This window comes from Emys orbicularis, chromosome 3 (assembly GCF_028017835.1).
Source record: "Emys orbicularis isolate rEmyOrb1 chromosome 3, rEmyOrb1.hap1, whole genome shotgun sequence".
In the NCBI taxonomy this organism is placed as follows: Eukaryota; Metazoa; Chordata; order Testudines; family Emydidae; genus Emys; species Emys orbicularis.
Genome location: NC_088685.1, coordinates 57,988,296 through 58,014,193, shown reverse-complemented (window position 1 = coordinate 58,014,193; position 25,898 = coordinate 57,988,296). Strand labels below are relative to the sequence as shown.

Sequence of the window (25,898 nt, the reverse complement as noted above, 5' to 3'; positions counted from 1 at the left end):
GAATTTCACAAGACGAATACACTTTAAGAAAAGAACCTTTCATCTCGTTGACTATAAGTTTACCTTATTAAGAACTACACACCTAGCTCTTAACACCTTTCATGCGTTTGTGTGTGATAGCATTTTTACAATATAGTAAATAGTATATAATGTCACAACTCTTATCAAATCTTATTCTCTCAAAGATCACATTCGTTACTGCCCAGAGAAGCCCTGAAGCAAGCCAAATCCAAGCCTGAGCTCAAATTCCAAATCATGTATCTCTAATAAAACCCAAACTCTCAGATGTGAGCTAAAACCTTTAGTGCTGCATATTATAAATCCTTTCATATAGTTTTGTATTTCTTAATCTTTTTAATTCTTCTGTAAACTCATTTGATCTACAGTTGAGTGCTCAATCCAGTATTGGGTATAATCCTCTACACCATTCAGTTGGCAAGCTCATCACACAGTCCTTCATCTTTCAAATTATCCCTCTGAGAAAGAAATGATCAGATCTTAAATACAGCATCATACATTTGGTAAACTGAATGAATGCACAATATCCATAGTTAGCATTTTCAGCCAGCCCCTCTCTGAACTGCTAGACAGCAGTGTGGGATCTTGTTTTTTCCCTACTGCACTGAGCTTTGTAGCCTCTCTTATTTGAGATCCAATTCTTTACCTTTGTTCTATCAAAAGGTTGGGAGTTGTAACTGCCTGATATTGCAGAGAGAACAAAGCTCCATTGTGTTCATTTAAAGCTGTCCTCAGGGAAGCTGCTACAAAAATGCTAACAAAGTATACAGCAGTTCTTGACTGAAGTGAGAATTTCCCACTTTCCTTGCTGGTTACTCACCGGAGGTCCTGGTGATCCTGGTTTACCAGGGAGTCCCGGTTTACCTCGCCTTCCCTGGAAACAACAAAAAAAAAACCCCAGACATTCATAAATATTACATCTGAGGATTGATTTGGAATAAAATAATCTGTAAAAGCAAGATTGTTTGTACTGTTTATTAACAAAAAGATCAAAAGCTATCCAAAGCGGAAATACTTTTTACCATTTATTGCAGCATCGATAAGAACTTATTGCCTTAGAAAAGTTCTTAATAACTATGGGAAACAATGTATTTGCATCACAATAATTTTTACTGGCACATTTTTCCAGCTAGGTTTCAAGAGTGAAAGCATATTGATAGGGAAGTAACATACAACAAACCCATCATCTTGACAATGTCCAAATAAATTACATTTTATTTGATCGTTCAATGGTCTGGGATGTAAAACTATAATGCATCTGTCACCATAAGCCATATAATAATTGTACAGGTTGAACATAACCAATTTAACATATGCCCAGCACCCTATTTCTCAAAGCTGATTTTCAGCTGTGTCACTAGTGAACTGAAATATGTGTGTCTTACTTATTGATCTCCATTACTTAAGTCATTTGTCACCTACTCAGATTCACAAACAGCTAAACCTCAATTTCAAGAGCTAAGCAGTTATACAGGAATCCAAGACCGGAAGAGAGTGGACTAAAATCTTTGAGCAGTCATACGTCTACTGGTATCATTTCAAAGTTTATGTATTTCACATATGGTCTTGAATTGTTAGGCTAACACACCATTACTTAACTTATAATCAAAGGTTTCTTGATGGCTGATTGAGAGGAAAACCTTTGTTGATTTAAGTCAAACTGATAACATTTAATTAGAGCTATTTTTGAGGTTTGATTCATTGGGGTTTCTTCCCCCATAGTCCTATGTTACTAACAAGCTAAGAGTGTTGTGGTTGAAACTGAAATCATGTCAATGACCCATTAAGATTAATCTCACTTTGATGTGTTATTCTAAACTCCTTTAGAACCATTAAGATTTATGCTATGAATGTGGAATGGCAATAGTGTAGATTTTGTACTGATCCTTTATATGTAAAGAGTTTAGTTGTGTTTCAAGCATTTTTCTCAGTACACATTTATGAGCTGAACCATTGCAGTGTAAGCTGTGAATGAATATTAAGACCAGTATGAATTTCAATAATTTTTATCCATAATACCAAAACTTAACAGTGAATTTTTTTTCTATTTGCAATAGACACTAGCTAACCTCAATATTTCACCTATTTTTTATACAAAACCCAATTAGTCTATGATATGTTCTTATTATTGGTAACTTTTTATTCTGAAACACAAAGAACCATATGCTGCTTTCTGATATACATCCACCTTTCAGTGACTTTAGCAAGGTTACTGCAGACATATATGAAGGCAAAAAAAGGCTCAGAATTATTATTTAATTCACAGGAGTTCAAAAACTAAGGCCACCAATGCCTTTCCTTGCATTCTATACATACACCTGCAATAATTTAGCCAAATGCTGCCTCAAAATCAGTGGGGATGCATAGGAGAAATTGAAGAAGTTAACCAAACAGAAGTTTTTTAGAGTTTGTGCATTCCTCTCTTACAAAAACTAAGTCGATTTTTGGAGGGTGAGGAGTGAGAAGGGAAACAGCACTTGATTTGCAAAAATGCTCCCTGTTTATGCAGTTACTACCTCTGTGTATAAAACATGCATTTGTGCCTGTAAATGCCAATCACACAAATACCTAACTAAGGCCTGATCCAAGTCAATGGGAGTATTTCTACTGACTTCAATAGACAGAGGGCAGGCTCTGAGTGAACAAATGCAGTAATTCTGTTTTTGACAAACAGGCTAAAAATGAAATAACTTACAAGCTTAAATCTTGATTGTAAAATTTAAATTTGTAGCATTTTTAGACACAATAACTGCTGACAACTAATGTCAAGTTGCTATGGCAAAAATACACACATTTGTGGTCATAAAACCCACTTTTGCCCCTGGATACGGGGTAAATATACATGCAAAAAGATAGAAGTTAACAATTTACAAATGCATCCAATTTATTTGCAAGTACCTGATTTAGCCAGAAAATATTTTATTTGTGCATGCCATTTTGCGTGTGTACATACAAATGTGTTTTTTTGCAGGAGCAAAATAGGAACATTATTCCGAAAACGTTCAAAAATTTTCAAAATGAAAATCCTTATAGACTCTGAATGAGTGTCACAAATTGACATTCACATAACTGAATATCACATAACTGAATAGATTATTTAAATACATGATAAATGATATATAGAGATGGGCCTGAGAAGTAGCATTTGGATTTGGGTCCAGATCTAAAACTTTCCTAAAATTTCAAAAGTGTTTGGACCTGAAAGTTTTCCTTTGACCCTTTACAGGGTGAGGTTAGGGACTAGGTTCCAATCTGGTTCCAAATTTCCTGAATGTTCAGGGGTGTAGAGATCTGTGGTTTTGTTTGGGCTTATCTCTACTTTACAACTGTAAATATAAGCTAATGTTTACCAGCTTTATTTGAAAAACAGTAATCATATATATCCCCAAAGAATGTAGACAGAAATATGATGGCCTAAATACAAAATAACTATATAATGGATCATCTTTTTAAATAGCTCCTCTGAGTTATTAGGACCAACATACTGTCAACTTCTTTAAAGCATGTCCCTGTTCCTGTTTGTACGTATTTAGGGTGTATTGAGGATGACACTTAGAACAGTCTAAACAAAGTATCAAGGAAGTGTTAAAGGAAAGAAGGCAGGGTTTTGATTGACATACACAACTGTGAATGGAGTGTTAATTACATAGGAAAAAAACAGAATATTCTGGGAGCTAAATGTTTCTTTTTTTTTACATATGAGCTGAAATATAATTTATGATGGATGTTGCAAAATTAAAACAAGAGCGGGTGGCAAACCTTTTTGAAATCATTTACATGAAAAAATCAGAAAGAGAAATAGCTTTTTTGGTTCTGTTTTTGCTTTGCCATTCATTAGTTACTGCCCATTGAGACCAAAAGTATACTTTCTCCTACTCTATATTCTACAATTAGTTTAACAGACAATGGTTTATGTCAAGTGTACAAGAGACTATATGGCTACAAGAACATCTGCGGTACACTCAACGTTAAAGGACTGGAAGGAGATGAAAATAATAATACGAGGGGAAATATTCTAGGAATGCAAAGTTTATGTTTGTCAAGTGCTTGTTTCCAAATATTCATTTTTTTCTATTTCCTTTTATAACTGATTTTTTTTAAAATTAGTTTTCTTTACAGAGTTCATAAAAGTGAACACACACGTTTATTAACATGAAAAATTTTAATCAAATTGGGTTGTTTTTTTTAATAAACAATGTGCAGTAAAAACAATGAATTTTATCACTAGTCTCAGCTCAGAAGAACTATAAACATAGAGAACCTTTAAGACACTAAGACCACTAAAAGAAAGCAATAATATTAAGTTACTCATAATGTACGCACACCACTGCTTTACAAAAATACTTTCAGAATTTATTTCTGAAATGAAGAAGTAGCCATTCCTGGGGGCATAAAAATCAGTCTCCCCCTGCCTCCCCAACAGATACAAGACTTTTCTTAAAACTGTTATACTGTTATAATTGATCTATAATTGTTGTTTAAATCCTTCTATGACCATCTGAAAGCCTAAGCAAGAAAAAGTTGTACTGAATGGAAAATGATTTCAATATTTGGGGGAAAAGAATAATTATGAAAAGATTATCTTAAATCAATAAAAGAGCTCTTTTAAAAAATAAATTACAAGCTTTTCCCCAAGCCCTGGAGTAAGTCTTTTCCCCAGGATCAGACCAGAAATAGATTGTGACTCAATCATAATCTGCTTCCTAGTCCCTCTTTCACTCCAGAAGGGAGAAGCAAAGATCCCCTTGTGTGCTGTCTTGCTTACTGTGTGGATGGGAGTGCCAAAACCCTATCCACTCCTCACCCACCCACGTGGAAGAAGGAATTAGCAGCCATAGGGAAGCTTATCTCCTCTCTGCAGTGCTGGTCACAATGCAGATTGTTGGCACAAGGGAGTAAAAGGTTGCTTTTTGCCCTCTAACTTCCCTGCCTGGGGGCACCAGACTATATCTGGGCTCACAATAAAAAGTTGCTTAGCACAACACTCCATATACCCATCGTTATCTAGCAAATGTTACATTTAGAGTGAAATTCACAATTTTCACCGAGTAGTTAAACTTACAAGAGTGTTAATATCTGGATTATGGAACTGCTCATATGAGAAATTAAGAAAAATCACCATAAACTTGCTCTTCCTAACTAAAATGAAATATCCAATATTCTGTAAGCTAAATTAGAAGAAAGAAAGGCATGATACTAACTGACTATATACCACTATCCAGGTCAATCTCCATTAAATAATATAAAATAATTCACAAAGAATTGTAACTGAAATTTTTGCTGGCATGTCGTTGGTACTGGCATATATAGTAATCAATGTAGTGAACATTATCTATGAAGTAACTATGTAAAGTTTATGTCCATACCTCCCTTTATTCATGGAATGCCTTCCTTGGAATAATTTGCATTTCACTTTCTTCTCTTACTGAAGACCCACTTTTGTCGCCAATTAATCAGCCAACTAATGATTGGTAGGTCACAGGCAAAAGAAAAAAACACCAAAAAACCAACCAACCAACATATTATATGCTTCAGAACTCTCAGGTTGTGCACACAGCAAGAGAATGTATCTCTGTGAACTTATTTTACTTGTTCCTCTAGTTTGTCAAAGCTGTCAAGTTTTGTCTTAAATCAGAATGTAAACTCTTCAGAGCAGAGACTGTGCATGTCTTTCCATGTGTTTGTACAGTGCCCAACATGACTAGGCTCCAATTCTGACTGGGGCCTTTAGGCACTACTGCAATACTAATAACTACTAAAAACATTAATCTCTACTGTAGCTCTCTACTGTATCATAATATAATCTATTTAACTTTAAGAACAGAATTCTTCAGGAGAAATACAAGTAACATTAGTGTTTAGAATAAGATGCAGGATTATTAAATATTTTAAGATATAAACAAGTAGCATTATGCAGGGAATCCTACAAGGCTTATGAAAGGGTATTAATAATTTAATGATCCCATACTGAAGTATGAAGGGGAAAATGTACTTGAAACATGTCAGGATGAATTTTCAAGGGAAAGGGCTAATTAGCAGCGTCTTAAAGCATATGTCATCACATTTTGAAAACAAGAACTAGTCCCTATGGAGAGAGTAGGCAGTTGGGTTTTAAAGACTCAACTACTCTAGCTAATATATATGATTAATGAGCAATATGTCAAGCGGCTGGCCTAGCTAAAGTAAGACACCTTGAAAAAAAAACTTTGTAAGTATACAATTTTTTAGAAAGAGATTGCTCGTAAGGCCAAATTCAACATATAAGAGGATAACAATGACCATACTGCATCAGACCAATGGTCCATCTAGCGCAGTATCCTGTCTTTGATAGTGGCCAGTGCCTTATGCTTCTGGCAGTTGGAGCTTTGGGGACACCCAAAGCATGAGGTTGGATCCCTGACCACCTTGCCTTATACCCAATGATGAACCTATCCTCTATGAATTTATCTAATACTTTTTTGAACTCATTTATACCTTTTGCCTTCACATCCCATAGCAATGAGTTCCACAGGTTGACTGCACTGTGTGAAGTAGTACTTGCTTTTGTTTGTTTTAAAAAAAATGTTGCCTATTAATTTCGTTGGGTGACCCCTGGTTCGTGGGTTATGTGAAGGGGTAAATAGCGTTTCCCTATTCACGTTCTACATACCATTCATGATTTTTAGAACTCTGTCATATCCCCCCTTAGTCATCTCTTTTCTAAAATGCACAATCCCAGTCTTTTTAATCTCTCCTTAAATGGAAGCTGTTCCACCCCCTAATCATTTTTGTTGCTCTTCTCTGCACCTTTCCAAATTCTAATACATCTTCTTTGAGATGGGGCGACCAAAACTCCTTGCAGTATTCAAAGGGTGGGCATAACACAGATTTATATAGTGGCATTATATTTCCTATTTTATTATCTATCCCTTTCCTAATGGTTCCTGACATTCTGTTAGCTTTTTTAACTGCCGCACCACACTGAGCAGATGTCTTCAGAGAACTATCCACAAAGACTCCAAGATCTCTTTCTTGAGTGATACCAGCTAATTTAGAACCCATGATTTTGTATGTATAGTTGGGATTATGTTTTCCAATGTGCATTACTTTGCACTTCTCGACACTGAAGTACATCTGCCACTTCGATGCCCAGTCACCCGGTTTTCTAGTTTTCTAGTGGTATGCCAGAGGGATCGGCACTAGGCCCAGTGCAAGTCAACATTTACATCAGGCCTGTGGGAGAACCACATGGGGGAGGAGTGGTCAATGCGCTTCCATAGGATAGAATGTTTGTTCTTTCAATTTGTTTTCTAATACACCTAGAAATTACATTAACAAAACTACTTTAAAAGAATATTCAGGTAGCAAAGTCAAGCATTCAGAAGCTAGGAACTGGCTGAATTAAGGCTGCTTGTGCAACCTTAATTCAGCCCCTTTGCACATATGCATTATTGATACAGTCCTTGTTACACAATTATGTACTATGTATTCTACAGGACTGCTTCCTCATTCAGTGTACAGGAGGGACAGTGAATGAGACAGAGGGTTACAAAAAGAAAACAGATGTTCTTTTCTGTGATGATGGATAAGATTATTACAATGCATATACACCAAGGCGTTGAATGGAGTCTACACAATCAATTTTAATTGTATTTCCTAGCTTTTTTTGTATGTGATTTAAATTGTAAGCTCTTCAGGAAAAGGACTGTCTCCTATTAGTGTATGGACAGAACCTAGCATGATGGTACCCCAATTTCAGTTGGAGCCTTCAGGCAAGTTGGGATGCTCATCTTAACCTTTGGAATGTCACCTCTCTGAAGCCTTTCAAATTAACCTCCCTCCCTAACAAACCTTGGTGCCTCCTCATTTCTTGTATCCTTGAAGTCTCCAGAGGAAGGCAGAAAGGCCCACTCCCTTTTCCAGTGTTTTCAGGATGGGAAAAGATGACAGGCCTGCTCCCCCTTTAGTGTCTTCAGGTGCTTCAATTTTCTCCCCCTGCAAACTTCTCTATTTCTCCTCCCCTTCAGTTCTGAATCATTCCTCTCTTTTTCTCCTCGAAGGCATCTCACCCCATCTTTTAAAGTTTTTGCTCTCAAGTTCTCACTCTCTTTCTCCGTCCATTTGAGATTTTTTTTTTCCTCATCCTCTTTTCCTCATCATGGAGAATCTGTCTCTATTCCATGTCTCTCATGCATGTGTATTGTGGCAACATTACTAATCTTTACCTCTGCTCCAGTTCTCCTTTCAATACTAACTCACTTCTCAGAGCAAGTGTGCTGACATGCAAAGCAGCAGGAGGGCAAAGGAGGAGTGAAGCAAAGACTGAAGGTAAATGGAGTGGTTGATCCTCCTGCTTTATCAGCAGGCAGGACAGTAGGCCACAGAAGGAGAAAAGCTACATGGAGTTCTTACCAACGTAGGGTGGAAGGGACAGGGTGCCAAAAATGAGACACATGTTTGATTTCCTGCTTAAAGTTAGAATAATGGGGCTGTTGTCCAGTGTAAAACACCTTCAAGTTCTAGAGAGGTCAGTGAAGAAAAGCTTCAAAAGAGAAATACATCTTAAGGAAAAATGTGAAGGAAGAGTTTTGCTTGGTACACAAGAATTACCTCTCTCTTACTTGATATCACAACAGAATAATTCCACACCCCAAAAAGCCACTCCATTTACTTTCAAGCAGCCTGCTTGCTCCTCCCAGCTCTGCAGCAGCGAGACTCAAAAAGCACCAGCGAGGCCTGCTGCCACTTCGCCTCAGGCTGGAGTTGAGACCTACCCTATACAATTATTAGAATTATTTTTTATTTATACAACAGTAATGCCCAGAACCCAAACAGAATGGGCCCCCCTTGTGCTAGGCACTGTCGGAACACACAGGAAGCAACACATGGAAGTTCATGGAACTTTTTTATTATTTATTTTTTGTAATTTGTTCCAGAAAATATCCCTGATTATTGAAAATGATATGACAAAGAAAGAAAGAAAATATACTGCTTGTTTTGAGCAGGGAAATCCATTACATGGTCATTATATTTAAAATTGAGTACAAGTATTAAAGAGGGATAAGGAGGCTAAATTTGGGGAATACAATTAAGTATGTTATGAGTTTTTAGAAAAATGAAGAACTTGTTCTTGCAAAAACACTGATGATTTCAGCTTTTTGTTCTTTGGTTTGATTTATTGTCTACTGTGTGTCCACACTAGAGGCTTTCTTACAAAACTACATTAGACATGCTTAAATTACATGCTTCTCAAAAATAAATGGAACTGTGCATTTCTTTTCATTTCACAATTAGTAGCATAATTTCTTCAGAATTAGTAATGCTTCGTATCTTCACTTTTTTACTTCGAGATTTAGTTTCTATGGCAACCTCTGCATACTGAAAGAAATTCATCATGTTCAAATCATCAGGTACCAAAAAATGTAATGAAAGTAGGTAGCTGATACTATATAACAATTTACACACTAAGGCTGGGTAACTTTTTTTTTAAGTGATAAAGTTCTGTTGACTACTAGAAGCACCTCTCTTAGCATGTTGAGTTGGATTTTTTTATAAGCATATTCAATTAGCATCTTTCAAACATTTCATACAATTCTAGAAAATAAATGACAGAAGTTAAAGGATGTGAACCAACATATAAAGATATGAAGATTGCCAATAGCAATAAACATAAAAACAGTTTGTTTGGGGGAAGATGGTATACTGGCATCATTTGCTTTAAACCAATGATAACATGCTTCCCTGGAGTTTAGTATGCAATTTTGGTTGAACAGTTTTCAGTACAAAAATAAATTAAATCAGATAAGTCACTGGTAAGTAAAGAGCTTTGCAAAAAGAAATCCTGTTTTTCAGTGATGAAGATGACAAAGAAAAGTAGCAATTAGTGCTGAATACTGCTTATTTCCCCAAAGGCTTTTCTTACCCTTGCTTTAACCCCTTTACAATCTGTTTCTACTGTGCCATTCACCATGGTATCACATGCCTTTTTAGTTGACTTTATGGACTGGAAGGGAATTAAATATATTATATATATATATAATGAGAGATATCGCCATTACCCATCGTACAATGAAAGTGAGGAATAGGATAATGTGGGGTACCGGGGAGAAGAAGAGTGAGAGAGAGGGAGGGAAAGCGAAAGAGAGAGAATGTATGTCTTGGAAAGAAAGTGATAAATGATGGGTATGATATAAATGAGGAGAGAAATTAGTTAATAAACGGTAGAAAGAAAATATGTGAATGAAGGAGCAAATGGAATGAGAAACTAGGCTCATAGGTTTTTAACTTGAATTCTGGTGGTAAATCATTCTTCTCATAGGAAAAACAATTAGAGGAAATACTGGTTAAGATCAGCAAGTTGAACTACAGCGTGTCAAAACTAAATGAAAAAATATAGTAGCCCAGGTTTGTAAAATTGAGTGTAAGTTCACTGAGAAGATTTGCACAACAAAAGGAGCTATTCAGCAAGCATGGTCTGTGCCTCAAGTTTGTAACACAATTGGAAACTTGGCCCCACAGCATGTGCTCTTCTCAGTCCAATTCCTGGGAGGTGCTCACCACCTGAAACTCTTACTGATTTCAATGGAAGGCAATGCTCAGTATCGTTTAGGATTAGACCTCTAAAACCTTTCTGCTCCTTTAGTGATGCCCTCCTATTTTCTTTTTCTACATTTTGCCCTATGCAAAGAACGTTTACAAAATCTGTATTTCAAACTATTCCCACACTTCATTCTAATCCCTCCAAAAAACCTCTAATTTCTCCTGAATCATCAAAAGGGAATTTTAAAAATCCACAAAAACATCCACCTAATTTAATAAACCATAAATAGGTGTAAATGCTTTCCTGCAGAACCACATGATATTTTAGTAAGGCATTTGATACGGTTCCACATGGGGAATTATTAGCTAAATTGGAAAAGTTGGGGATCAATATGAAAATTGAATGGTGGATAAGGAACCGGTTAAAGAAGAGACTACAACGGGTCGTACTGAAAGGTGAACTGTCAGGTTAGAGGGAGGTTACTAGTGGAGTTCCTCAGGGATTGGTTTTGGGACCAATCTTATTTAATCTTTTTATTACTGACCTTGGCGCAAAAAGTGGGAATGTGCTAATAAAGTTTGCCGGTGACACAAAGCTGGGAGGTATTGTCAATACAGAGAAGGACTGGGATATCATACAGGAAGATCTGGATGACCTTGTAAACTGGAGTAAAAGTAATAGGATGAAATTTAATAGTGAAAAGTGCAAGGTCATGCATTTAGGGAGTAATCACAAGAATTTTGGTTATAAGCTGGGGACGCATCAGTTGGAAGTAACAGAGGAGGAGAAGGACCTCGGAGTGTTGGTTGATCACAGGATGACTATGAGTCGCCAATGTGATATGGCCGTGAAAAAAGCTAATGCGGTCTTGGAATGCATCAGGCGAGGTATTTCCAGTAGAGAGAAGGAGGTGTTAGTACCGTTATAAAAGGCACTGGTGAGACCTCATCTGGAATACTGTGTGCAGTTCTGGTCTCCCATGTTTAAGAAGGATGAATTCAAACTGGAACAGGTACAGAGAAGGGCTACTAGGATGATCCAAGGAATGGAAAACCAGTCTTATGAAAGGAGACTCAAAGAGCTCGGCTTGTTTAGCCTAACCAAAAGAAGGCTGAGGGGAGATATGATTGCCCTCTATAAATACATCAGAGGGATAAATACCAGGGAGGGAGAGAAATTATTTAAGCTCAGTACCAATGTGGACACAAGAATAAATGGATATAAACTGGCCATCAGGAAGCTTAGACTTGAAATTAGATGAAGGTTTCTAACCATCAGAGGAGTGAAGTTCTGGAACTGTCTGCCAAGGGGAGTAGTGGAGGCAAAAGACATATCTGGCTTCAAGACTAAGCTTGATAAGTTTATGGAGGGGATGGTATGATGGAATAGCCTAATTTTGGCAATTAATTGATCTTTGACTATTAGCGGTAAATATGCCCAATGGCTTGTGATGGGATGTTAGATGGGGTGGGATCTGAGTTACTACAGAGAATTCTTTCCTGGGTGTCTGCCTGGTGAGTCTTGCCCACATGCTCAGGGTTTAGCTGATCGCCATATTTGGGGTCGGGAAGGAATTTTCCCCCAGGCAGATTGGCAGAGGCCCTGGGTTTTTTTTTTTTGCCTTCCTCTGTAGCGTGGGGCATGGGTCATTTGCTGGAGGATTCTCTGCACCTTGAAGTCTTTAAAACATGATTTGAGGACTTCAATGGCTCAGATATAGGTTAGGGGTTTGTTACAGGAGTGAGTGGGTGAAATTCTGTGGCCTGCGTTGTGCAGGAGGTCAGACTAGATGATCATAATGGTCCCTTCTGACCTTAAAGTCTATGATTCTATGATACTGTCACTCTCATCCTTCCTCTCCCACCCCTTTTTTGTGTGTTTATGACATCATTTGAAGAAATAACAGGAGTACTTGTGGCACCTTAGAGACTAACAAATTTATTAGAGCATAAGCTTTCGTGGGCTACAACCCACTTCTGGGTTGTAGCCCACGAAAGCTTATGCTCTAATAAATTTGTTAGTCTCTAAGGTGCCACAAGTACTCCTGTTATTTTTGCGGATACAGACTAACACGGCTTCTACTCTGAAACCTATCATTTGAAGAGACTCTCTCTATTGTGTTTCTGTGCAATGCCTAGCATACTTTGATAACACAATAATATATATGATATATATGACAATAATAACAATTATTAATTCTAGTTTTGCTGTACTGAGTTACTATTGAGAATTCAGCTATCCTTTTCTTCACAAAATGTGCAGTTTGCATATTTTAAGAACATATATAAAGGTCAAAAATATGCTTGGGGCACAAAGAAAGGACAAAATTGTAGTATGATTTACTATATGAACATCCACCTCCCACTGACTTTAAACAAACACTTATTTCAAAGGTTAGAATTTGATGATGTAATTATTGAAATCACGACTACGGAGCTATAATGAATGAATGTTGTTGGTAATCTACTTCACTGAAATCAAAGACTGAAACCCAATGAGCTAAATTCTGCTGTTATCCATTTATTTTGCGTATAAACTGAACCATGTATTTGATATTGCTTTCATGGTGAAACTTTTGATATCATCTGAGATTGCTCAATTTACCTGAACTATCAACAAATACTGATTCTCTGAGTATGCATATAATTTATTTATGTGCTGAATTCTTCTATTGCTGACTCTGCCACTCTGTGCTGAACATTATTTAGCAAGACGGCACTCAGGCAATGTCCCAGAAAATGTATGAGACAGTTCTTGTAAATTACTTACAGTGGGGTGAGAAACAAAAATTGAGTTCTGCAAACTTGGATTAATAAACTCTTTCTTGATTGGTGTTGGCTCCTTTCTCCATGCTTCAGTTAGGAGCTCAAATCTTCTGGAAAGATAAAAATAATTTTCCTTTGAAGTTATTCCTCTTTGCTCTACGTTGTAGGCAACACTTTTCTCATATCTGTAGGTCTGTTCTGAGTAGAATCCTGGTGCCTTCACTTCTCTCTTCTGTGGATTTTTTTCTTAGTAAACTTTTTGTATAGCATACCAAAGGGGTAGCCGTGTTTGCTGCTTTTACAGATCCAGACTAAGAGTCCTGTGGCACCTTATAGACTAACAGACGTTTTGGAGCATGAGCTTTCGTGGGTGAATACCGTGGGTGAATATCTGAAGAAGTGGGTATTCACCCACGAAAGCTCATGCTCCAAAATGTCTGTTAGTCTATAAGGTGCCACAGGACTCTTTGCTGTTTTTGTATAGCCTGTCTGGAGTACTGTGTCCAGTTTTGGGCCCCACACTACAAGAAGGATGTGGAAAAATTGGAAAGAGTCCAGCGGAGGGCAACAAAAATGATTAGGGGGCTGGAACACATGACTTATGAGGAGAGGCTGAGGGAACTGGGATTGTTTAGTCTGCAGAAGAGAAGAATGAGGGGGGATTTGATAGCTGCTTTCAACTACTTGAAAGGGGGTTCCAAAGAGGATGGATCTAGACTGTTCTCAGTGGTATCTGATGACAGAACAAGGAGTAATGGTCTGAAGTTGCAGTTGGGGAGGTTTAGGTTGGATATTAGGAAAAACTTTTTCACTAGGAGGGTGGTGAAGCACTGGAATGGGTTACTAGGGAGGTGGTGGAATCTCCTTCCTTAGAGGTTTTTAAGGTCAGGCTTGACAAAGCCCTGGCTGGGATGATTTAGTTGGGAATTGGTCCTGCTTTGAGCAGGGGGTTGGACTAAATGACCTCCTGAGGTCCCTTCCAACCCTGATATTCTATGATTCTATGATAATGGTACTGCCTTGATATTTATATTTAGTAAGTCTCTCAGCTTCTCCTCCAGACACACACAAGTGTATAGGTCAAATTATGTTCTCTGTTACATAGAGTTACATACAATTTGGAGTGACTATATTAATTTTAATGGAGTTACTCTGGATTTACAAATGTGTAGATAACTTACTTTCCAGACCAGAAGATTCCAGTGCGGGGTGTTGAAAGGCCCATAGTGATCCTGGGAGACCCAGCGTACCCCTTACTCCCAGGGCTCATGAAGCCTTACACTGGAATCCTGGACAGCAGCAAGAAGTGCTTCAACAATAGGCTCAGGAGGTGCAGAATGACCATATAATGTGCATTTGCCGGATTAAAAGCTCACTGGCGCTGCCTTTATGGCAGGTTAGACCTAACTAAGGATATTATTCCCATGGTCATAGCAGCCTGCTGTGTGCTGCATAATGTTTGTGAGGTTACGGGTAAAAAGTTTCCCCTGAGGTGGAGCATGGAGGCAGTTCGCCTGGCAGCTAATTCCGAGCAGCCAGACACCAGGGCTACTAGAGGGGCAAAACTGGGGGCTATTTGAATCAGGTTTTGAGGAACCATTTTGATAATGAGCACCGGTAATATGTCTTTCTGTAAAGCATTCTGTCATGCTTTGTTATCTTGCCGCCTTGCATGAAAATGTTGATGATTGCTTCCTGTAGTCTGCAAATCTTCCAATTGCCACTGTGTATTAATTTCAGCAGCAACCACTGTGTGTAGGAGACAAATAAAGATTTATTATCTTTCAGAGAGTATGTTTTTATTAAATACTAATTAACACACAGAACACGCTTGGTGTAAAGGGAGATAACAGTGAAGGGCAGCGTCCTGATGTAGGCTCTCATAGCTGTGTGCAACTCCAGCTATCATTTTGGAAGCTGTCCGAAGGGGTGGAGTGAATGCGGTACTGAGACGGGTCGGGAAGATGCAAGGAATGTGTGGAAGGAGTTTGGGGAGGGCATGACAAGCAGTTCTGTATCAGCTGCAGGGGTGGGGGTGGGGGGGCAAGCATGCATGTGTTCTGCTTGAAGTGCAATTAGGGACTTCAACATCTCTGTTTGCTCCTGCATCACTTTTATCATCCGTTCCTGGCCCATTACAATTTGCTATTAGGTCTCCTTCTTGTCCTGCCTATTTTATAATTTTCAGTTACAGTCTGTCTCTACGCCCGTTGTTCTTGTTTTTCGGCATCTGAGGACTGGAGCACTTCTTGAAACATGTCCTTCTTGCTCCTCCTCATTGCTTCCTTATCTGGTGGAGGTGCTCCACTGGTTTGTAGGGGGTTCCCCTGAAGGCCACATCTGCAGAAGCATAGGAAACAATAAACAGAAGCATGATTTTGAGTGCACTCAAAGCATCGAATCATTATAGTAAAATACACCTCTTTTAAAATAGGAACCAGTTTCTCATTCTCTTTTGTCAAGCACACAGCTCAACGAACAACCCAAACATGGTGAGTTCAGGACAGGGCCGGAGGGTCACTCAAGATGGGTCAAAAGGTCTAAGTGTCTTTCTAAGGGGATCACTGCAAGCAAGTGGGGCAAAATTGTAAATTCTGCCACCATTTTCCATGGGGTCATTGAAGCTGATATCTCACCCCTGAGATTTCCTAGAGACATCTCTGGAGGATTTCTGTGAAATCTCGGTGTCCATTAACACACTTTTCCACAGGGCCCCTACTGCGTAGCTGCATAGGGAAATGTGAAGCAGACGCAGATGCAAACACAGCTAGTCGTCTACATTTCTATGTCTTCGCCCACTTCTAGAGTATAACAAAGCAAAGGACAGCTCTACCTCGTGTAACTGAGCAGCATCAAGTCAAAAAGATCACTTACCAAAGCTTCCCTCTCCTGCATCATGACTTCTGGGACTGGCTTGAATACTCCTGGGTCAAGAAGAGGTCCTGGCTCGCCATGGCACCGGACAACCCTGTTGCCTGTCCCATCTCATCCTCCAGCTTGACTTCCTCATCCACCACTTTGTCCTCGGGGTTGAGTCCGCTGTCTCCAGTCCCACTGAAGCATCAGCAGGGCTCTTGGCAGTGGAGGTGGGGTCGCCACCAAGGATGGCGTCCAGCTCCTTGTAGAAGCAGCAGGACTTTGGTGTAGCACCAGAGCCATGGTTTGCTCCCTTGCTTTCTGGTATACCAGCCTCAGCTCCTTTAGATTCGTATGACACTGATGCATGTCCCGTTTGTAGCCCTTATCCAAGATGCTACAAGAAATCTGTCCATAGGTATCAAAGTTCCTACAGCTGGAGCAGACCTGGGACTGCCCAGCCTCTTCTCCCCACAGATCCAACAACTCACGTGTATTCCAAGCGGGAGAGCGTTTGCTGTGTGGAGCCACCATGGTCAGCTGGGAAAATGTGATGTCAGGTCTCCGTGCCAAGCAATCAGGAAATGGCCTTTAATGGGGGGGGGGGGGGTCGATGCCTGTGTACCTGGGTGCAGAGCAGTGGAGTTCAAACCACAGCAATCAGAATGGGCATTGTGGGACATCTCCTGGAGGCCATTTTACAGTCACATAACCAAGCACAGTGTCTACACTGACACTCTGTCGATATAACTTTGCTGCAAAAAGCTCTACGCATCTTGTCTAGGTGGTTTTATTTTGTTGGAAAAGCAGGAGAGTTTTGTTGGCAGCAGAAGCATTGTAGTGTGTACATCTCCACTGTTTTGTCGACAACAGCTGATTTTTGTCAACAAAACTCTGTAGTGTAGACAAGACCTTATAGTATGGTTCTGAGCTCCAGAGGAAAACTCATGAGGAAATAAATAATTCTGTATTAAGTGCAAGGTTTCGATGGTTTGTAATAAATGAAGCACAGGGTCACATAATGAGTGATGAAATAAAAAGAAATATTGAATAACCACTGCTTTGTCCTTCTTGTGCACTGAAAGAGGCAGACGTCTCATTAAAAATAGTATGTGACACAATAATTAAAAAGTGCATCAAAAATCCATATGCAGGAAGAGGATGGAGTAAGGTTGCATGCACAACCTTCATTCCATCATTTTGTAACTCTTGAGCATTTGATTTTGCAATCTTAACATCCTTTTAACATAGTTTTTGTTTGTCAGTATGTAATGCCATATATAGAGGATGTGCAACCTGACCGAGGTCTTCTATGCACTGGTTTTTTTAGCATCCAGGTAGCTATGCTGGTGTAGCTGCATTGGTGCAGACCGCAGATTTGCAACTGCTGATTTACACCAGTACACCATATCTAATACTACATGCACCCACAATGATGCACCCACATTAGTGTAACTATAACAGTGGCTAAAAATCTCAGTGTTGATAAGGCCTGAGTTATTGTGGCTGTAAAAACCTTAACGCCTGCGTTTCCAGATTTTTAATTTATTTAAATTAAGCTACCACGATGATGCATGATTATTAATTAATTAATTATTATTATACTGGGTGGTGCAGGGCAAGAAAGAATTGCCATTCACTCTACAATAATATGAAGCGCATGAGAGAGGGCGTAGTCCAAACCTCTATTGTTGCTGCTGTTTGGCTGGAGACAGTAGTCTGCATGGCTGTGATAGTAGGGGAAGAAGCACTTCTGTTTATACTGTATTGTCTGTATACTACTAACTGGAAAAGACACCAGCTTAATGTTATGTATGAAATGTAAGTGGCTAAGGGAAATCTATCTTCTCACTAAATTTCCCTGCTTAACAAAAAGAATACAGCTGCAACCAGGGCCGGCTCCAGCGTTTCTGCCGCCCCAAGCAAAAAAAAAAAAAAAAAGCCGCGATCGCGATCGGCGGCGGCAATTGGGGGAAAAAAAAAAAAGCCGCGATCGGCGGCGGCAGTTCAGCGGCAGGTCCTTCGCTCCTAGAGGGAGTGAGGGACCTGCCGCCCCCGAATTGCTGCAGGTGCCGCCCCTCTCCCTTGGCCGCCCCAAGCACCTGCTTTTTTAAGCTGGTGCCTGGAGCCGGCCCTGGCTACAATTCATTTTTCTAGCAGTGGACATAATGTTACAGTCCTAGCCTAAAAGCAGCACCACAAAATAACTACATTTTAAAACTTCAGATAATCACCAATGTCTGCCTTTCACATTATTGGATATAAGGGACAAATAAGTGTTAGTATTCTGGCTGTTTTGCAGACCTGAGACTCCACAGAAAAACTTCCTATTTAGAGCATGTAAAAAAAATGGACAAGCAAGACCTTTTCCATTTCTCACATATTTAACTGCATAACAGTGAGAGTTAGAACATCCCCACACTCATCACTGTGTACCAGGATCAGGCCTGTGGATAGTTCCACTGAAGTAAATGGGACTGCTTTCCTGAAAAGAAATACTCCTTTGTGTCAAGGCTGCAGGATCACATCTTTAGCAATCACCATTATGCCTTTCATGAAAGGTTGTACACAAAGGACCCTGTAGCAGGGTGGTTACCCACTCCTGCCCTGAGGGGTTTAAAACAGCCCTGGAGGAGGGCTGTGGAACGGCAAGACGCCTGGGCTGATTGGGAGGAAGCAGGGTCAGCTGGGGCCATGCCCCAATCAGGGCCCAGCTGGCCCTATAAAGGCTTGAGCCAGGAGCTCAAGCAGGCAGTCTCTCTCTGTGTTGAGAGAGAGAGAGAAGGGCCTGGCTATAGGGAGCTTAACTAAGTGCCTAGAGTGGAGCAGGGCTGGGGAGCTCTGGCCTAGGAAAGCCCCAGGCTGCAGGCCTGGTAAGGCCTATTAGGTACTGGGTTGCAGGGGGCAGCCCATGGGTAGGCAGAGGCAGCAGTTCTGAACCCCTTTGCCTGTGATGAGTGGCTGCTACTGCAGTCTGCCTCAGTGAATGGGGGCTAGATGGAGACTGGGCAGTAGCCAAGACTGAGGTGAAGTGGGGATAGTGGGTGGGGGTTCCCTGGGGAGGGGAGACCCTAAGACTGAGGGGTTACTGCCAGGGGGCAGCACCCCAGGTAAAAGGGCCCCGGGATCCAGGGTGGGACATGGGGGCCAGAGGACAAGTGGACCACCGGCCTGCAGAGGGTGCTCCGGAGCTGGAACGAGCTAATTCCCGGAAGTCACCAGCAGGAGGCCCCGCTGGGTGAGTCCGCACTCCTCTACAGACCCAATAATGTATGGTATTCAACACCTTGATTCCCATTAACTTCTCTGAAAAATGAGTGCCTCAATGCCCTGTAGGACTGGGCCAAAATTAATTCTGCATGAACAAACTTCAGAAAGGCACACTAGTTTTGTTTGCTAAGAAATCTGACTTTGAGATAAATATCTTTAAAGTTAAGATGTTTATCCAGACTTTGGTCTAGAATTGGTTTTCCAATACTTTCCAGTTCAGGATGGCTCATAAATACTATGAGATCAGCATCTGTCTTTGTATTTTACTACTTCTGCTGGTACAAGAGGAAGTCAAGAAATGCAGAGGCACAAGAAAATGAGTAAAAAAAAAAAAAACCCAGTTAACCCAACATTTTTAAATTTCACAAATGGATCTTGATTCATTTCAAGTTTTGAGCACGTCTTGGTTGCTTCTTATTTCTTCCTAACTATTATCCATTCCTTGTATAGATATTATCAACTATGACATGCACATATCAAAACTATAATAAAACCTGACCATTGGCCCTAGCTTTGAGCAGTATAATACTTGGCATAAAAATCACGTCCTGACGTATGATATGTACACTAGGATATCTTCCATTCCTACAACAGAACTGAAAGTTGAGATCAATTTTTATTATTTTTTCCAGTTTAAATTACACCAGATGCACTTTACGCAAACTACAATTCTGCATCTGTGCTGCCAGTCATTAAAACATTTAAGATTGAATGAGCTTTAACTGTTAAACAAACTAAGACAAAACTCAAATTTCAAAGCTCAGTTTGAGGAGACTGCTTCATACTCAGCTGCTATCTTTGTCTTATTTTTATTGGTGCTCAGCAAGAACACATTAACGTCAGTTCACACACTTGCCAGTTGTTCACAAAGTTTACTCACCCTCTGACCTTCTTTCCCTGGTGGACCTGGAGGACCTTCTAGCCCTGGCAAACCCTGAAAATACAAACATTCAAGAATGTAACATTTCAAGATGATCTTGGCTTAATTTGACTCAGCTTGTAACAAACCATACTTGTAACCAAAGGAAACTTAAAATGTTCATTACTGATAGAGATCACCTTATGTTCAGGACTATATTATGTTCACGTGTTTAAAAAAAAAAAGTAACAATTTTTATTGATGATCGTAATACCAGCATAACCATATTGTGCCATATGGATCAGAATAATTATTGGGTTTTGATGCAGTATTGTTTTAAATATAGTTATAAAGGGTTTAACTATGATTTGTATCTGTACTACCATATATCTTGTAAAGTCAGCATGCCACATACAAATTAGCTGGCTTCATTAAACTAGGGGGTCGCACACTCTGTAGCTTGTGTAGGCTGAGCTTACTGCACAGCAGGGGCTCCTTGAATTCCTCCATTCCCCTCCCCCATGAATTACCTGGGTGCCACTTTCCCATCCCGCTCTACTTCAGGGACTCCCTGCAACTTCTCTCTGCCAAGAGTTCAGTGTGCCTCCCATTCCCCCCTTCTCCCACACTAGGGTCCCCCATTTTTCCCCACACACCAATAGCTCTGATTGTATCCCCATTCCCACTTCCCTCATGCCCTTCATTTGCCCCTTTCCCCTCCATACCAGGGTTCCCCAATCTCCTCTCCACCGTGGTGACACATTTTCTCAGGGTGCCCAGGATTCTGAGTCATGGTGGTAACCTACTCCCTCAAGTAGAGAAAGACTTGCTGGTGCTAAACTGGATGTCAGCTCCACGATACCCTCAGTCTGCTAGCCATTCAAACAATCTCCTCAGGGCTCTGCCAGCCTTTACTTTGCCTTGCAGGATGACACTTGCTGTACCCTGGTCTCCAAGCTCCTCTAAAGCATCCTGTGGGGTCCCATGCGGAGCGGATAAAGCATACGACCAATGTGGTTGCAAGCTGAATCGAATCCTGTTTATTACAAGCTTTCTTTTATAGTTTTTCTTAACATTACATAACACAATTAGGCTATAATCACACATCTACCGATTGGACAAGAAGGAGAATCATGTGTTTATCACATGTATAGCCCCACACCGATTGGTTCAACCGTTCCTTACATAAGGCCATGATTTATTACCTTGTTTACCTCATCTTATATAAACCCTAGACCACCAGGGGGCGCCTTTGTTTTACAAGGCCATGAGCCATTGCCTGGCAAGTGTCCCAACGTGACCCTTACCTTCTCATGGAACTTTCCATTAGATTGGCGTAAGGATGATACATCCCCACACCTCCCCCCTTTTTCTTAAATAAGGACATTTTCTAAAGGGATCCGATGGGGTGGCCATGGACAAGCAAAAAAGGCTTCTTGGCCAGTCTGGTTCGCCCAGGTGACCCAAACATTTTGTCGTGGGTTAACAAAAGGTACAGAGTTTGGACATACAAAGACCCCTGCTCCTATAATAAGGAGTCCGAACAAATAGAAGTACAGCATTATCAGGTGTCTAGGCTGTGACAACCAACAAGTGCAGGTCCGATGTCGCGGGGTCGTCGTCCGGCTCCTGCGTGGCGGCGTCGGGCTCCTCAACAATTCGTGTCTTGAGCCACGGCCGGACCCACTTTGCTGGAACCCACCGGGGATCCGCATCGGTGGAAACATCAGATGAGTATGCCGGAGGCTTCGGGGCAAACGGGTTGGTGACATCCAGTGGCCGGTGCGTGGACACGTTATCCCGTCTAGTGCACCCAATCGTGCAGCCCCACAAACCACAACGAGGACAGGGGGTAGCTACATCATCCGCCGGAGGGATCTTATCCGGTGGTTTTTTCCTATATGTCCTTTCAAAGCTAGATAAGCCCGGTTCCGCCATTTTTTCCAACCTATTCCGCAACTGCTCACCCTGCCCCTGGAACTCCCCCCGGAACTCTGGGGTACAAACATTATTGGTGACAGATAAGCTGGGCTGGTTCAGGGCTCGCAATGTGTGGGACTGCGGGGGATGGCTCTCACCAGCCAAATGGGACAACTGATTCAGCATGTCCTGTAGCTGAAGGCCCTGTTTGTACATTTCCGCCCGAAATTCTTGTGACTTATCCCCTTCTGGGCTCGAGACCTCCATTCTATCCGCGGGGTCGTCCGGTAACGGGACGGTACTAGAATCAACTTCGGGTGCACTGGGGATGAGTGGTATGATAGTGTCCTCACCCCCAAAGAACTCACGGGCTCCCACCGACAACACACAAGGCGGCTCCTCTTTTGGCCAAGAGAGGTCATTAATGGCCGACTGGACCTCGGCTTCTGCCGCAAGTGTCTCTATCAGTTTCTTAGATTTGCACCATATTTGGCTCAATGACACGGCCTCCTTGTTGCCGTGAGAGACTGACTCCCAGAGGTCAGAGCCTAGACTCTCCCAGACTGCCTTATCAAAGACAGTATTTGGTGTATACAAAAAACCCGCGTCTTTGTCCCCATTTCAGCAAACGGGACAACGCGTCAGAGGGAAGCTTCTCTCCCCGCTTTTCAGCGATGCGTAATAAAAAATCATGCACCGTCTCCTCCTCTGCAGACAAAGCAGAGCCCATTTTATCAAATGCAGCCGCTCACCTGTGAGCTCACGAACGTCTCTCTCGGACGACCAGGAGCCGGTATCCTCCGGTACCTCCTGCCGTGGCTGCCACCTCCGCCTTTTCTCACCGAACGCTTCAGTCGGCTGCCTGTGAGCTCACGAACGTCTCTCTCGGACGACCAGGAGCCGGTATCCTCCGGTACCTCCTGCCGCGGCTGCCACCTCCGCCTTTTCTCACCGAACGCTTCAGTCGGCTTTGAGCTCACGAACGTCTCTCTCGGACGACCAGGAGCCGGTATCCTCCGGTACCTCCTGCTGCGGCTGCCACCTCCGCCTTTTCTCACCGAACGCTTCAGTCGGCTGCCTCGATGTCCAAGCCGAATCACGTCGGGGTCACCATTTGTGGGGTCCCAGGTGGAGCGGATAAAGCACACGACCAATGTGGTTGCAAGCTGAATCGAATCCTGTTTATTACAAGCTTTCTTTTATAGTTTTTCTTAACATTACATAACACAATTAGGCTATAATCACACATCTACCGATTGGACAAGAAGGAGAATCATGTGTTTATCACATGTATAGCCCCACACCGATTGGTTCAATTGTTCCTTACATAAGGCCATGATTTATTACCTTGTTTACCTCATCTTATATAATCCCTAGACCACCAGGGGGCCTTACATAAGGCCATGAGCCATTGCCTGGCAAGTGTCCCATCGTGACCCTTACCTTCTCATGGAACTTTCCATTAGGTTGGCGTAAGGATGATACATCCCCACAGCATCCCCCTGTAATGTCTGGCCCCTGTCTCTAGGCAATCACAGAATTTCCAGGTCCGTTATCCCCAGAGAGACAGTGTACACAAAGTTTGACAGGCACAACCTAGGATCGGGTCCTTTATAACATTACAGCACTGAAATATATTTATAGTGAAACAATCATAAGTTTATTATCAAAGGTTAAGTTTATGAGATAGTGAACAAGGATAACAAGTGGAAACAGAAATGATTACATATAAAACAAAAGCATTACATGCTTCTTAGAGCCCAAACTTAACTTTAAGAGGCTAAAATTCTTGTCTGAAGTAGTTTCTCATCTAAAGCAAACTCCAAGCACCCACCAGGCTGGGATCCACCATTCATGGATGCAAAAAGCACTGTCCTTTTTGCTCCCCCAGTAGTGAATAAGGATGTATCCTTTTGCCTTCCCCTTACATTCCCCCAAAGTCCTTGTTTTCTCCTGCAGTCAGTAAACCCTCAATGTTTATTCTCTGGTGCTGGCTGACTTCATGTTGACTTCACATGTCTGTGTTCTTTATCAGCATTCAGTTCAAACTCAGAGGCCCATTGTGAAACATTAAATGCTTAATTTATATGCCAGTTAGCTAGATGGACAAACATTCCTGATCTGAGAAAAAAGCCTCTCTGCAGGTGACTCATACTTGATACAGAGGCTCAGGATATATTGTCAAGATATACACAACTTTTTAAATATCATTAGTACGTACTTTTCACAATGATAATAATGACCAGTGTGACACCAGCTTTTATCTGCTACCTTACAAGACCTATTTATGGATAAGTACCATAAAAGCAGTGTCTTCGGTGAAGAGTTTGTCAGGCTTATTAGGAGTTGCTGACACGGAGTTGTGAACCTTTTGCCAGCTGCAGGGCCGGCTCTAGGTTTTTTGCTGCCCCAAGCAAAAAAAATTTTGGCTGTCGTCCGTCCCCCCCGCCGCCAGCCCTGGGCTCTCTCTCTTCCCCCCCCCCCCACTCCCAACTGCACCCTCCTGCCACCCCAGCCCTGGGTCACTGGCAACTCGCTCCCAGGGCGGGTAATTCAGCAGGAATTTTGGATGTGCACAGAACACAGACAGGATTGGTTCCCATATGGTTACAGAACTGCAGTAATGTGGAATAATTTTCAGCTTGTGTGACTGGAGGATATCTGGATGCATATTATAAGACTGTCCTACATAAATGAGGAAAAGTTGAGGTGAGGTATTATTCTTTTGTTCCATGCTTTGTTTCTATGGGGAATTTGCCAATGCAATATCACTGTCTTCCTTTTAAACAAATAAAACTAAAACTAAAAAAAAAAAAAAAAAGCAATGGCTGTTGAAAATAGCAATTCCAGTCCTAATAACCACTGGAAAGCATTTCTTGCTCAATTTATTCTACTTTTTCTACAGCAAGTTACAGTGGATCAGTATATTTGATTTGGGAGAAATGACATAACAGCTGCCCAAATTGAGCTTGAGCACTCCTGAATTTTGAGGGTGTTCAAATCTGGAAGGCAGGTGCTGGATTCCCTTTCTGAATATTAGCTAAATCTGGAAAAGAAGTCAATTTCTGCTTCCATGGCTCAGAAGTGTAAATCCTCCTACGTGCCTGGTACTGTATCTAAAGCTGCCCAGTCTAGTAGAGCCTCCCCTCCCTTACTTTTCATTTTAAATTCTAGTGGGATCCACGTACCTCCCTTGCTAGGCTTCAGATAGAGAGGTGCACTGTCCATTTAGTCCACCCAATTCTTTCTTTGGGGGAGAGCCCAGGGCTGGGGCGGCAGGAGGTGCAGGTGGGGGCCAGAGCTGGGGTGGCAGGGGGTGCGGGTGTGTGTGTGTGGGGGAGAAGAGCCCAGGGCTGGGGTGGCAGGAGATGCGGGTCGGGGGAGAGCCCAGGGCTGGGGCGGCAGGAGATGCGAGTGGGGGGAGAGCCCAGGGCTGGGGCAGCAGGGGGGTGCAGGTGGGGGCCAGAGCTGGGGCAGCAGGGGGTGTGGGTGGGGGAGAGTCCAGGGCTGGGGCAACACAGGGGTGCGGGGGGAGCCCAGGGCTGGGGTGGGGGGTGGCAAAAAACCTAGAGCTGGCTCTGTCCCTACCATTCACAGCAAGCTGCAGCATGAGGTTTCAGTTCCACACTCCTTCCCCCTCCCTTTCCTGTTAATTGCAGCTGAGGGAATGCTGGGAAATGTAGTTCTTTCC

At 41.6% G+C, this 25,898-nt stretch overlaps 1 protein-coding gene across 1 annotated transcript in view; it reads right to left on the bottom strand.

Moving 5' to 3' along the window:
- Positions 1–25,898, bottom strand: part of COL19A1 (collagen type XIX alpha 1 chain) — a 334,061-nt gene that overhangs the window by 113,119 nt on the left and 195,044 nt on the right. The window contains 2 exon segments of the mRNA XM_065401717.1: positions 839–892; positions 20,309–20,362. Of these exon segments, the coding sequence (XP_065257789.1) occupies positions 839–892; positions 20,309–20,362 (108 nt within the window).